The sequence below is a fragment of the Scardinius erythrophthalmus genome (assembly GCF_964197995.2).
Source record: "Scardinius erythrophthalmus genome assembly, chromosome: 17".
Classification (NCBI taxonomy): domain Eukaryota; kingdom Metazoa; phylum Chordata; class Actinopteri; order Cypriniformes; family Leuciscidae; genus Scardinius; species Scardinius erythrophthalmus.
Window position 1 is genome coordinate 17,180,570 of NC_138237.1, and position 13,046 is coordinate 17,193,615.

Genomic DNA, 13,046 nt, shown 5'->3' on the forward strand with positions numbered 1-13,046 from the left:
TAAAAAATATAGGGGAAAAAAAACCCTGTAATATTGTGAGGTTATTACAATTTAAAATAATGATTTTCTATTTTTAAATACTAAGGCGAGACACCCCAGGTGAATATGGTAAAGAAAATAATTGATAAATATCACCATACTTTACCAGTTGATTGATTAATAATTGCATTAATAATTGCAAACATTTTTGTATTACAATTTTTCTGAAACGTTGTTTAGAAATGCAAATATCTAATTAAATATGCACTCATTTGCATAAATGTATAGAGCAAAAAAATCTGAACATTTGATAAAGTCAGGTTAAAAAAATTATTTTGGATATCTCTATCACTCAGAAAATACTGTCAACAGCCAAAAATAAATACATTTTCACCATTTTTTAATAATAAAATGTATAAAATCAGGAAAATGATACCCCTCTGAAAAAACGTTCAGATATGAATTAAACTGTAAAGTTTGGTGTAAGTGTTATTGAAGTGGAGATTTCTGGCTCAGTGTAGGAGGAAAAACTCATTTGAGAAAACAGCCTTTAAAGACATATTGAAGACACAAATAGATAAAGTGCTCTAAAAGACACAAGTGTATTTTGGATGTTTTCTGTCCACTAGTCTGAAAAAAAAAAACACTTTAAGAAAAGCCAAAAAGCCCAAAATCTCAAAATTGACAGCATGAAAAAACACTGTTTTTGCCTGTATGTCTCGCCTTAAATATAATTTATTTCTGTAATGCAAAGCTGAATCATCATTACTCCAGTTTTCAGTGTTACATAATCCTTGATACAGTTATTATAATAACAGTTGTGGTGCTTAATATTTTTACTTGTGCTTGATTTTTCTTTTAAGGATTCATTGATGAATGAAAAGTTTCAAAATTTTTATCAATTTAACACATCCTTGCTGAATAAAAGTATACATTTACTGACCCCAAACTTTTTAACGATATGTATAGTATTGCAAAAGATTTCTATTTTAAATAAATGCTGTTTTTTGTTTTGTTTGTTTGTTGTTGTTGTTTTACTTTTTATTCATCAAGGAATCCTAAAAAAAGTATCACAGGTTCTAAAAAAAAAATATTAGGCTAAGCAGCACAACTGTTTCCAACATTGATAATAACAAATCAGCATATAGAATGATTTCTGAGCATTCCCATCACAGAAATAAAACATTTTAAAGTATATTCAAATAGAAAACAGTTTTAAGTTGTGATAATTTTTCACAATATTACAATTTTTTATGTATTTTTTTTATCAAATAAATGCAGGCTTGATGAGCATAAGAGTCAAGACTTCTTTCAAAAACATTAATAATAGTAGGTTGTTTCCAAACTTTTGACCGGTAGGCTACTATGCTATATGCACAAATAATGCAGAGTAAACTTTAAACAACATGGAAAATGAACTATTTTAAAGACGTGTTAAACACAATCTCTACTAAAGTTTGGTGGTATGCTATATCTGATGTGTAAATACATAGGATAATAAAGTGATTAATAACGACAGCAACCTGTTCCTGGGACCATTAGCGCGTGGGGACAGGCGGTAGGCTAATTACATGAGGGATGGAGGAATGAGAGATGTTTGGGCCGAAATGTTCTGTTTTCTCAGCAGCAGACGAGCTACAGCAGGTGGCAGCAGCAGCAATACAATTTTCAGCTCTGCGGGTGTCGAAAACACAAGCTACAGAAGGAAAAAGTTCTACTTTAATCCTTTCAAATTTTAGGGAAATTCTGACAAGTTTTGTCAAGTCATCACCTGTTGGAATATTACTCGCTTCAGTAGTTTGTTTTTACAAATCAGGTAGGCCTATGATGAGGATGGTTTGATCTCACTGGAAGAAATTCTGGAAAAGTGCATGTTGTAGCTATGTGGAGAGCCCACCCGACACGGTCTGCGTAGGTAACTGACGCGTCTGTGGACCACTGCTGCTGATATAAATGGAGCCGCGTCGTCACAAGTCGTCAGTAATAATGTTGATGGTTGGCATCGCCTTCAAGTGTACGAGCTCCTCTGAATGGAGTAGTGCTGTCTTCTGAAGCTTTTGCGAGTTTTATGCTCTACACGACATGGAAGAATACAACGCCACGTCCTTATCATTTCAGAACGACAGTGGTTTCGATCACCAAATCGACAATGTGACTTTACCTGTGAAGGTTCCTCTGAGTTACCAGATCTCCACGTCTTTGCTGATCGGCGCGCTCATTCTATGTTCCATATTTGGAAACGCGTGTGTCGTGGCGGCTATTGCTTTGGAAAGATCCCTGCAAAATGTTGCAAACTACCTGATCGGATCACTTGCCGTGACGGACCTCATGGTGTCGGTCCTTGTGTTGCCCATGGCGGCTCTTTATCAAGTTTTAGACAAGTGGACACTTGGACAGGTAACTTGTGATATTTTTATTTCTTTAGACATTTTATGTTGCACATCTTCCATTCTGCACCTGTGCGCTATAGCTTTGGACAGATACTGGGCGATCACCGACCCTATAGACTACATGAAGAAAAGGACATTAAAGCGTGCAGCTCTTTTAATAACCGTTACCTGGTTTGTCGGCTTTTCGATTTCAATTCCACCCATGCTGATCATGAAATCTCAGCCCAAGAGTAAAGCAGAAGACATGGCCAATCCTGAAGCTTGCATGATCAGCCACGACCCGTGGTACACTATTTATTCCACCTTTTGCGCATTTTACATCCCTCTGATTCTCATGCTGGTCTTGTATGGACGCATATTCAAAGCGGCAAGATTTCGCATTCGCAAAACCGTTCGAAAACCTGAGAAAAAGAGGGTGAAATGTTTGACTGTGTCGCCTGCGCTTTTTAAGCGAACGAACGGAGAGCTGGGCAAAAACTGGAAAAGCGCAGTCGAACCCAAGCCCGCCGCGTGCGTAAACGGCGCGATTAAGCACGCGGAGGACGGCGATTCTCTGGAGATCATCGAGGTTCACAGCAATTCCAAAAACAACTTGCCGTTGCCCAACACGCCAAACTCTGTCCCTCTGCTTGAGAACAAACACGAGAAGAACACCGAGGCGAAGAGGAAGCTCGCCATGGCGCGCGAGCGCAAGACAGTGAAGACTCTGGGCATTATAATGGGCACTTTCATTCTGTGTTGGCTCCCATTCTTCATCAAAGCGCTCGTGATGCCTTTTTGTCCATCTTGTCATATGCCTTTGTGGCTCAAAGATGTTATTGACTGGCTCGGGTATTCCAACTCCCTTTTGAATCCCATAATTTACGCTTACTTTAATAAAGACTTTCAGAGCGCGTTCAAGAAAATCATTAAATGCCATTTTTGCAGACCATAAACATACTGCATTTTCAGTTGTAGCTGTCAGGAACACGCGTTTAACCAGTATTGATTGCTCAGAAAAAGAATGGTGTATTTTAACAGCCCTGCAAACTTTCTTTTTAGTACGAGTTTAAATATAAATTATTTACTCTGATTGATTTTATATATCATATGCTATAATTATGATATCAGGTTACATAATGTGTACTGAAAATGTTTATTTCATGTCCATGATGTGAAAATAAAAAAAGTCCTAAGTGGTTTTGTCCTTGTTTTTTGAATGTAAATAATAGCATAGACCAAAAATCATAAATATTGGCTTCTAGTGTGTTTGTGAATGAGATCACATGATAATACATGACATTGGGCAATGCTCAAAATAATTGAATTGAATAAAAAAAAAGGAATATTATATTCTAACAATGCCTGACAAATTAAATCAGGAATAGAGCAAAAAAACTTTTGAAAAAAAAAAAAAAAACCTTGCTTTTAACATTTGATTTGAAGATATTAACGTGTTTATTTCTTGAATGGAGAGAAGTGCATATCTATATACAGTATAAAAGAATAAACCTGTTTTTTCCATTGTGTCTGCCTGCCACATGGCAGCATTTAATATTTCACAGATCAAGGATTTGCAGGTGTCTCATGCTGACACTTACTCAAAGTGCATTATCTGTATTTGCTACTGTATAAACATGACTGTTTTTTTCTCTCTCTCTAGAGACAGGTATATATTTTTTGATGTGTCACTCTCAGTCCATCATTTAAATGCGTCTTTTTACTTTTCCTCTTTGCCTGGCACTTTAAAACCCATTAATCTTGACTTGCGCCTTCATCACCTGTGGAACAGAGTGTAAACCTTGAGTGGAACAATGGATACAAAGGAGCGATAGAGAGGCAAACAGATCCTCTTAACAATTCCCTTCATAAAAGAATGTTTTCACAACAAGATGCTCCACCGCACATATCTCTTTTTACTTCTATGATGACAGAAATCTCAAGGCTTTTACACGATCAGGAATGTGCCAAATTGTGCCAATTAATTATATTAACAGGTCTCCAGCAGGCGCTTTTTATGTCAACTAATTAATTCTTGTGGAAACAAAATTGGCAGTTCGTTCCATAAGTGCTGTAAATATGAAAAAAGGTGCAACTTTTTTAAAACTTATACTTAAAATCATTTGTTTCTCATTAAAGCTGCCAATCTACCGAATTATTTGTTTTATTTCTTTTTTTGGAGGATTGCAGTAGAATCGTAGTCTCAAAAGTTGCTACAACAACCCTGCCATCCAGTTTGAATCACTAAAAGCCACTCAACAGAGCAGACACAGGGGTGCTGGTCACCATAGCGACACTCAGATGTCTCAAACTCTGGTTCTGAGGTGCAATTATCTGATCAAAGGCCTAGGACAATAGACAGAGCCCACGTGCACACCCACAGCTGGCATGATTTAGCGACCTGAGGATCCACAGCTATTTATTACCAATGAGAAACCTCCAGAACCCTGCAGAGAAACATTGCTGATCACTCAACAAACACTGTTGAGGTCCGTGATTGTCTATTTTGAGTTAGAGCTCTGGCAGAACAGCTTGAGAGCTTAACTAGCAAATATATAGTAAAAACAGTTTGAAATTGGATTACAAATGCACTTTTTAAGCCATTACTGGGTCTGTCGAGCTCTGAAAGTGATAAAAAAGTCTTTGGGAAATCAGTTTGTCCACAATGCTATATTCGAAATCATGTAAACCCATTAGTTTTGTGTGAGGAAAAGGCCAAAATTGAAGTCCGTATCCAATGAATGTCGGATGGTAGTCAGTGAGCCAAGGTATATGAAAATATAATGAATATGGTGGGCTCAAGATTAAGCACATGCTTGTATCTTCATAATTTGGTTTATTGACAGCATGCAGTCAAATTAAATGTCAAGAACTATAGGTGTTAATTAAATGGAGAAAAAAAGAATGTGGCAAGAAAATTCATAACCAGGCTTTCAATGAGATCCGTAAATTCGTAATATTTCTCAGTCTTTCAACCAAGAATAATCAGAGGCAGATGCGACGTCAAAAGAAGAGATTCTGGAAAGTCCAATGTAATCCAGCCGGCTGAACACTGATTCTCAAGTGGCCGTTCTTCACAGTGGGCAAGATACAAACAAACGTCCTTTTTGCACAATAACACTTGTAAAAACCAAACAAAAATAAAACAATAAAAAAAAATTCAATATTTCTGTGGTTCACAAGTAGCTTGAGTGTGTGTCAATGAAAGCTTTCCCAAAGGTGGCAGGTGGTAGTATTCAACTTCAGTTAAAGGACATATGAAAGCTAATATTTCCAAACCACTTCATTCAAAATCAGCACAGAAGAACAAGTGCCCACTATATGGAAAAGAAAACCTTTTTTGACTAGCAGTATTCCACAAAATTGTAATTCATTGTTCTTTGTCATTTTAGTTTGGGGCTTTTTGCAATTTAGTGAAAGAGACGGTTGAGAGAAGACAGGAAATGAAGGCGAGGGAAAGTGGGACGACACTAGAATCAAAGTCACGTTTTTGCATCTGGAGCATTTACTACATGGCTACGGCTCTGATAATGCACTATATTTTCACTACTACAAAATATATTGTTCATTTCATTCTCTTGTCTCCTGTTATCAATGTGGCATGTGGACAAACATGCAGCCTGGCGTAAAAGACACTCACATCAAAGACACTCACATACACACATGCAGTCAGGCGCATCAAATATCTGCAAGGCACTGGTTCTTGCTTGTTTCCTAAATAGAAAAATTATTTCACAATTCAAAGTCACAATTCAGAACAACATTAATTTGACAGACTCCTTAATGTGATATCATCTACAAAAATGTCTCAGTGTTAAAAAATATTGATATTGAAAATAAAAATATATTTCAGCAAAGATCCAAACTATATATTATCAAGGTATATATAAAATCAAAAAGACAGCTTTCTTTCATCATATACACAGGCAGACCTACAGCAATTACACTGGGAGAATAAAGCTCATACATCTGACCAGAAAGTGCTTTGAGCATCAATACATTGACTGTGAATAATTCGGTCACATTTTAGTAGCTGAATACAATGTTTTTGTTACAATCATTGATTTGAATACATCAAATGCTATGGAAAATGTGATTTAGACAAGTTATATTAAAGTTCGGAGTAAAATATAAAATCCATGGCAAGTTTTCAGTTCATTAAAAAGGTTGTGAACTTTTGCTCCACAATTATCATATTCCTCATGCAGCTATTTGAAAATGCTAAATTATACATTATCAGAAAGGGAAGTGGTATAGAGTTATCAATTATTCAGAGACACTCTGTGGCCTTAGATTGTATGTACATGAATGAGATATGCATTTTAGATAGAAACAAAGGTTCTGTAATTCACACAACTGCCACTCAGAGGCAAGTATTCACTCAGTCCACAGTTTTACACTATATACAAATAATTATGAATAGGCCTAATATAAAATGTAAAAAATAAAATGCAATTCATATACATATATTTATTTTCAAAATGTATACACTACCATCAAAAGTATGGGGTAAGTAGTTTTTTTTAATAAAAATTACGAATTTTATTCAGTAATGAAGGATGCTTTAAATGGATCAAAAGTGACAGTAAAGACATTTCTATTAAAAAAAAGCTGTTCTTTTGATATTTTATATTTTATACCCCCCCCCCCACACACACACACACCAAAAAAAAACCAACAACAACCGTTTGATGAATAGAAATATGAAAAGGAATATCATGGTTTCCAGATTAATATTAAGCAGTAATGATTTCATATCATGTGACACTGAAGACTGGAGTAATGATGCCGAAACATCTGCTTATATATATATATGATAAATAAAACATCTATTTTAAATTATAATAATATCACAGTTTACAGTATTTATGATCAAATAAATGCAGCATTTGTGAGCCAATTGGTGAGCAGCAGAGACATTTTACCAACCCCTAACTTTTAAATAGTAGTATATATATATATATAGTTTTTATAATACATCATTATTTTCATACTTATTTATTTGACATTTACTTAGAAAGTGAGAGAGAAGGAACTCTGAAATCCGAAGAGGACAGAGAGGAACAAAGCAATGGAAAGTCTCCTCAGGAAATCCCACCCTTTAAAGGAAATTACAAAGGCAGATTCAGGAAAAAGACAAACAGGCTTTGTTTGTTTCAAAACAAACCAATTTTCCTGTTACATTTCCTAACGTAGGAAACACATTTGAAAGCATTTAAATGCATTAAAACATTTAAATAATGATACAAAAAAATGTGTAAATGCATAAAAAAAAAAATTTCCCAATGTAAATTCAAACAAAAATGTACTTAGACAGTGGGTGATTGTCTGAACAGCCCAAATATATATATAAGTATATATATATATATAATAAACACACAAAGTGAAAACAGCTGTGCTTGTACTTGAAAGCATTGTCAAAGAGCAGAGTGTTCAAACAGGATCACCTGCGTCTGACTCACACTGGAGAGTCTGGAGGGTCGCAGGACTCCGATCCGCGAGTACACCTCTGCATCCGAGCTGGCTCCACATGATGGGTGAGGGCTGGGTGGGGTGGTGTGGATGATGGGGGGAGGCACGTACAACACTGGAGGTGGAGGTGGAGGAGTGAGGTGGAGAACAGGTGGAGGTGGGGAGGGAAGAGAGGGGGTCACTACAGACAGGCTGGGCTCTTTTAGATCATACTGAGCCATGTGGTAGAAACCGAAGTATTCCAGAGCGTTCCCGGCCTGAGCGACGCGGAGCCTGTGGCGCAGCAGGAGCACCCAATACACTAATGCCAAGATCAAAAGCCCAGCCAAGACCACCCACAGCACAGCCAAACCGAGCTCAAAGTCCCAGCAAACACAGGGCAGAGTCGAGATCCCACAGACCACGCCGGATTGATTCACAGAAGATGGCTTCCTGAGGGGGACATCAGCCAAAACAGTCGTGTTTCTGTCGGTACTTTCAGTGGGCATAGCTCCCGTCAACTTAGACACATACGTTTCTCAACCACACCTGTGAGAAGTGTCTGGGCAGTGGCGAATGCAGTCGACCGCTGCTGAACATCTGTTCTGGAGAACGTCGTTTGCAATCCCGGGAATTGGATCAGGGCTTGGCGGCGACTCCTGGTGCTCAATTAAAACAGCAAAGGAACAGAATGAACCTTGGTGTGACTGACTGTAATATATACGTGGTTAACCTGCTGAGATCAGTCTAGAGAGCTGGCAATCCTGTGGAGATCTCAGGTCTAATATAGAATTTAATCAAAGGCTTCAGTGAGTCTTGCACACTAGAGCTGATGAGGCTGAGCTAATATTGAAACCATTTGTGAGGCAGTTGAGTTACAGACTTTGCGACACAGTGTAATCATTCAGTCTTCTGACGTTTGCATAACTTATAACACTGTGGAAATTAAATATTTGTGCAGAAATGAAAGTTTAAATGGATTAAAAACTTACTTTTTTACAGCATTCCATAGAAGTATTCCTGACAAGTTTAATGACTGAGAGTTGCGCTCTGAAAATGCGAGAGAGTGCATGTGTCATGGAAGGAAATTCAAAGAGAGTTCAGGAAAACATTCCACGTAGGCCTGACTGGGGATTGGCTGGATTCATTATCTCTATGGTTACAGGAAACAGGCAAAGGATGTTGGTCTGTATCGCAGAGGAATTCTCATGTGAGAGGAAAGAACAGACTTATAAAAAAAAATCCGAAAACCTTGCTCTTGCCCGAGCCATTGTAATCGAGTCACATATACATGTAAAACACATTAAATGTTGTTGACAGCTTTACAGTGCTGTTTACTTTTTGTGACTTCAACTCAAGTATGATTTTAAAGTCGGATAAAAACAATGAGGTTCAAATGTCTCAGATCTAAAAGTTAAAGGGGTCATGAATTAAGAAATTAAAAATCTTTCGATTTGACATATAACATGTAAAAAAAACTTTCTATTAATCAAAGACTATTAAAAGGTTAGTTAGTCTTTCGGGTTTGGGTCGACATGAGGGTGAGTAACTGATGACAAGTTTTTCATTTTTGTGTGAACTAACCCTTTAAGCAGCACAACTACTTAAAGCATTGATAATAATGAGAAATGTTTCTTCTCATGCAACAAATCAGCATATTCGAATGATTTCTGAAGGATCATGTGACGTGAATGATGCTGAAAATCCAGCTTTCAGGAATGAATTACATTGAAAAAACAGAAAACAGCTATTTTAAATTGTAATAATATTTCACAACATTACTGTTTTTACTGTATTTTTGATTGAATAAATGAAGGCGAGCATAAGAGACTTTTTTCTCAAAGCATTTCCTTTCAACTCACAGGCAAAAGTATTATTCAAGAAATCATAAATGAAAAAATCCAATTAAAAAAAATAGATTAATCAATAATATTTTAATTATCCCTCGCCCGCTTTTCTTTTCATGTGCAGATGAAAAGTCTTGTGAGAGACATCTCTGATGAAAATCAATATTTGTTTGTGTACAGAAATATGAAGGGACAGACCATACAGAAAATCAAATTTAATCAAAGGACTCTTATGCAATTCAGCTATTGAAAAATGCACAGTTCGACTGAGGATGCAGCTCTAAAGGCTTTGTGTATTAGGAAGCACTGCGCTGATGGCATTGGCTCCGCTGTGGTCTCAGCCACCTGCAGTCCTCCTCAGGCACAGCACTGCGAGACAGATTAAAGCCAGTTTACAATCACTCATGTGTGTTCCCCAATGGACAGGTGGGTTAGCATGAACCCAACAATAATACAAAAAAAAGCTCTCAGAGGCCACTGCGGGTTACCAGAGTTAGGTACTGCAGGACTCAGTAAGTGCATGTCAGTCTCACACCGAGATGTCTCAGCAGAGTCTAAAAACTTGCAATTGGGAGAAATAAAGTCCATTCGGAGATATAAAGAAATGACGGAAAAAGCCGAGAATATTTTTTATCCTTTAGCAGAACTGGCTTCCTTCCACAGATAAATCTGCTTTATTTCAATACATCTATGACAGTGTGCTCAATCTAACCTTGTCTCTTCACATTATATAACCTGAACATTTTCATTTAGCCACAAGAGGTATTTAGGGGACGAAAACAGGTCCTTGTGTGAAACCATTTAGATGTTGCCCAGAAGAATAATTGTTTTTTCCTGCTATGAAAGTGAAACGAGATTGAGTTGTTTGTCTGAATGTCTGTGGAGAAGATGCCTGGTATAGCTCTTGACACAGAATCCAATCTTTCAAATAAATAAAGCTTGTAATAGAAAAAGAGGAACATTTAATGGTCACTTGTGTTTCACAGCTTGTAAATTGAGGATAAATAAACCTGTAAATAAACAAAGTTTTAGAATTTGAAAACAGTTAAAACAAAGAAACATTATGAAATAAAAAATATTTCTAGGTCGGTAATAAGCAAGGTTGAATGAACGCTGCTAATTCGTGAATATTTTCGACTGAACCTGTTCACAAGAGTCATTTTGTGCGAATTGGACATTGTGACTCATGCTGTTTATTGTTGCCTGCAGATAACACTGGTACATGGTCTAACGAGATTAAAACTTTTCAACTGGATTTTAAATTATCGCACATTTAATATGGAGCCCTGAAAAGTGGACCATACCAAATACTAAGACAATAAAATAGACATACGTGAAATAATAGAGGTTCTTTATTGGCATTTGATGGTTCAATGAAGAAGCTTTACCATCCATGGAACAGTTCAATTGCACAAAAGCTTCTTTATAGTGGACAACTGTTCTTCAGATTATTAAAAATTCTTCACACTAAGAAAAACAAAGCTCTTTAAAAAAAAAAACATTCACTGAAAGGTTCTTTAAGAACTGAAAATGGTTCATCTATGGCCCCCCTTTTGGAACCTTTATTTTTAAAAGTGTAAAATGTTATACTGGAAATTTAATTGGAAATAAGCGTAATTTAAATAAGCGTTTTCACTAGTGGTATCAGACCTTTGGACCCTAGTGTATCTTATAGTGAAGCATGTGATGCCTGAACATTGAAGATATAGGGATGTTGTGAATGTCGTGATTGGTGCTTGAGCTGATGGCTGCTATAGGCTCTCTGCTCTGACTGACGCACATCATGACTCTTATCACAGACCTTCTTCAGAAAGTTGTGACCAGTTTATCACAAACCCTATGAGGAACATTACAATGTGTGTATCATCATTATGGTAGTGTAGGTTTACAAGTCAACTTTTCACCCATCAGAGTTTTTAAGTGTCGTTGTTGGACATCATGAATCCATTACAATCACTGCAAGTGTGTGTGTAAAGAATAAAAAAAGTTTTGATCAGCAGTGGTGGTTGCAGTATTGAGATGTCACTTCACATTCAACTCCTCGTGCATTTTTAATAGTTCAACTGAGCAAGACTGCATCCCATGGAGAAGATGGATATACTCAGAACAACATGCTGCTGTCAGGGTTGGAGTGCTATGAAGCAGCATATGTCCAGGGGCTCATGGGAGTTATCTGTCAGATCATCTTATCACACAGAGATGGACAGGACAAATGTCATCCAGATATCACCTAGACACAGGCTAACCCGTCGGCACAGGCTGTTTGAAAAAAATGCCTGCCTTTTCCCACCAACTCAAACCACATGAACAATTCACAACCTTTACAATACAGAGTGGGAAAAGACTGGAAAACTTTGCAGAGATACTATATGCTCGAGTCAGCACACACTGTAAAAAAGAGGCGTTTGTAAAACTTTACAAAGGCAACAGTTTGCATGACTTTTAGATTTAGATTAAATAATATTATGTATCATATGTTTTAGTAAATTTATTGACTGAGTTTAAGAATGCCATATTGCCTACTTAAAATCTGTCTTTAACTTTTACATTTTTCACCCAGAACCATTTTAATAGGAATTTTGGTTTAAATTAAACTAGAAAACGTTCTCTGTGGGACTTGAATTTTTTTTACATCAAGCTGTAAAACCATTTTGGATATATTTTGAAATTATTTTAAGAGTATATGAAATGTTTCAATATAGGTGCTTCCCATCTCATCACAGATATAAGTGTTTCTTGTCTTAAAGGCACAGTATGTAATTTTTGCAGCTAGAGGTCGCTTTTTTAAAAAAAGCGTAGCTTGATGACCCCGTGAGCGGGGAATCATGGGATTTGTCGTCTTTACCTCCACAGCTGGAAAGCAATCTGACAGGACTAGGCAGAAATCGTATTCATGGATGAGCTAATGTATTAAAGTTTTATTAACGTTACTGTGGTATGAAGTAGGGCGGGCCCGAAAGCCTGGGATATTTTTCTGATGCGGTTTTTATTATGCTTAATGTCACATGTTACCCGCTGATGCTCCTTTCATTTAGTTGTTTGTTTATTTTACTATTAAAGTTATTTTTAACGTCTTTCTTCCCTGAACTTAGACATTGCTACAGTTACATTTGATCACTTAAATTCACATTATTTTTATTTCATTCTAATGAAACAGCCAGAAGTGCTGAATTACTATACAGGTCTAGCCTGGGAAAACCCAGACAACTTCCGGCAAATTTAGATTTGCTCTGCAAGTAGTCTGGCAAAGAGCTCATTCAAGCCCATTTCTAATCCGTCGAAATTGCGGCACCAATCAGAAACGTTGGGGCGGGCTTTACACAATAACGATCGCTCTGATTGGTTTTAGGTCTATCCAATTGCGCCCAGAGGCATTTGAGCGACGTCCGTTGGTGAAGCG

General features: G+C 37.0%; 2 protein-coding genes across 3 annotated transcripts; one reads left to right on the forward strand and one right to left on the reverse strand.

Moving 5' to 3' along the window:
- The first annotated feature begins 1,963 nt into the window (after nt 1-1,963).
- Nucleotides 1,964-3,543, forward strand: htr1ab (5-hydroxytryptamine (serotonin) receptor 1A b). The gene has a single exon (XM_081391282.1). It carries the CDS (start codon nt 2,062-2,064, stop codon nt 3,301-3,303), a length of 1,242 nt encoding a protein of 413 aa, XP_081247408.1. The 5' UTR covers nt 1,964-2,061; the 3' UTR covers nt 3,304-3,543.
- A 989-nt stretch (nt 3,544-4,532) lies between these two features.
- Nucleotides 4,533-8,869, reverse strand: LOC308705674 (uncharacterized protein). Of its 2 annotated transcripts, none has more exons than XM_081390801.1 (2): nt 8,792-8,869; nt 4,533-8,458 (listed from the first exon to the last, which is right to left on the reverse strand). In XM_081390801.1, exon 2 carries the CDS (start codon nt 8,306-8,308, stop codon nt 7,766-7,768), a length of 543 nt encoding a protein of 180 aa, XP_081246927.1. In that variant the 5' UTR covers nt 8,309-8,458; nt 8,792-8,869; the 3' UTR covers nt 4,533-7,765. The 2 variants fall into 2 exon arrangements, with proteins under 2 accessions (XP_081246927.1, XP_081246926.1); XM_081390800.1 differs by having other exon boundaries at nt 4,533-8,464; nt 8,792-8,856.
- Between the last annotated feature and the right edge of the window lie 4,177 nt (nt 8,870-13,046).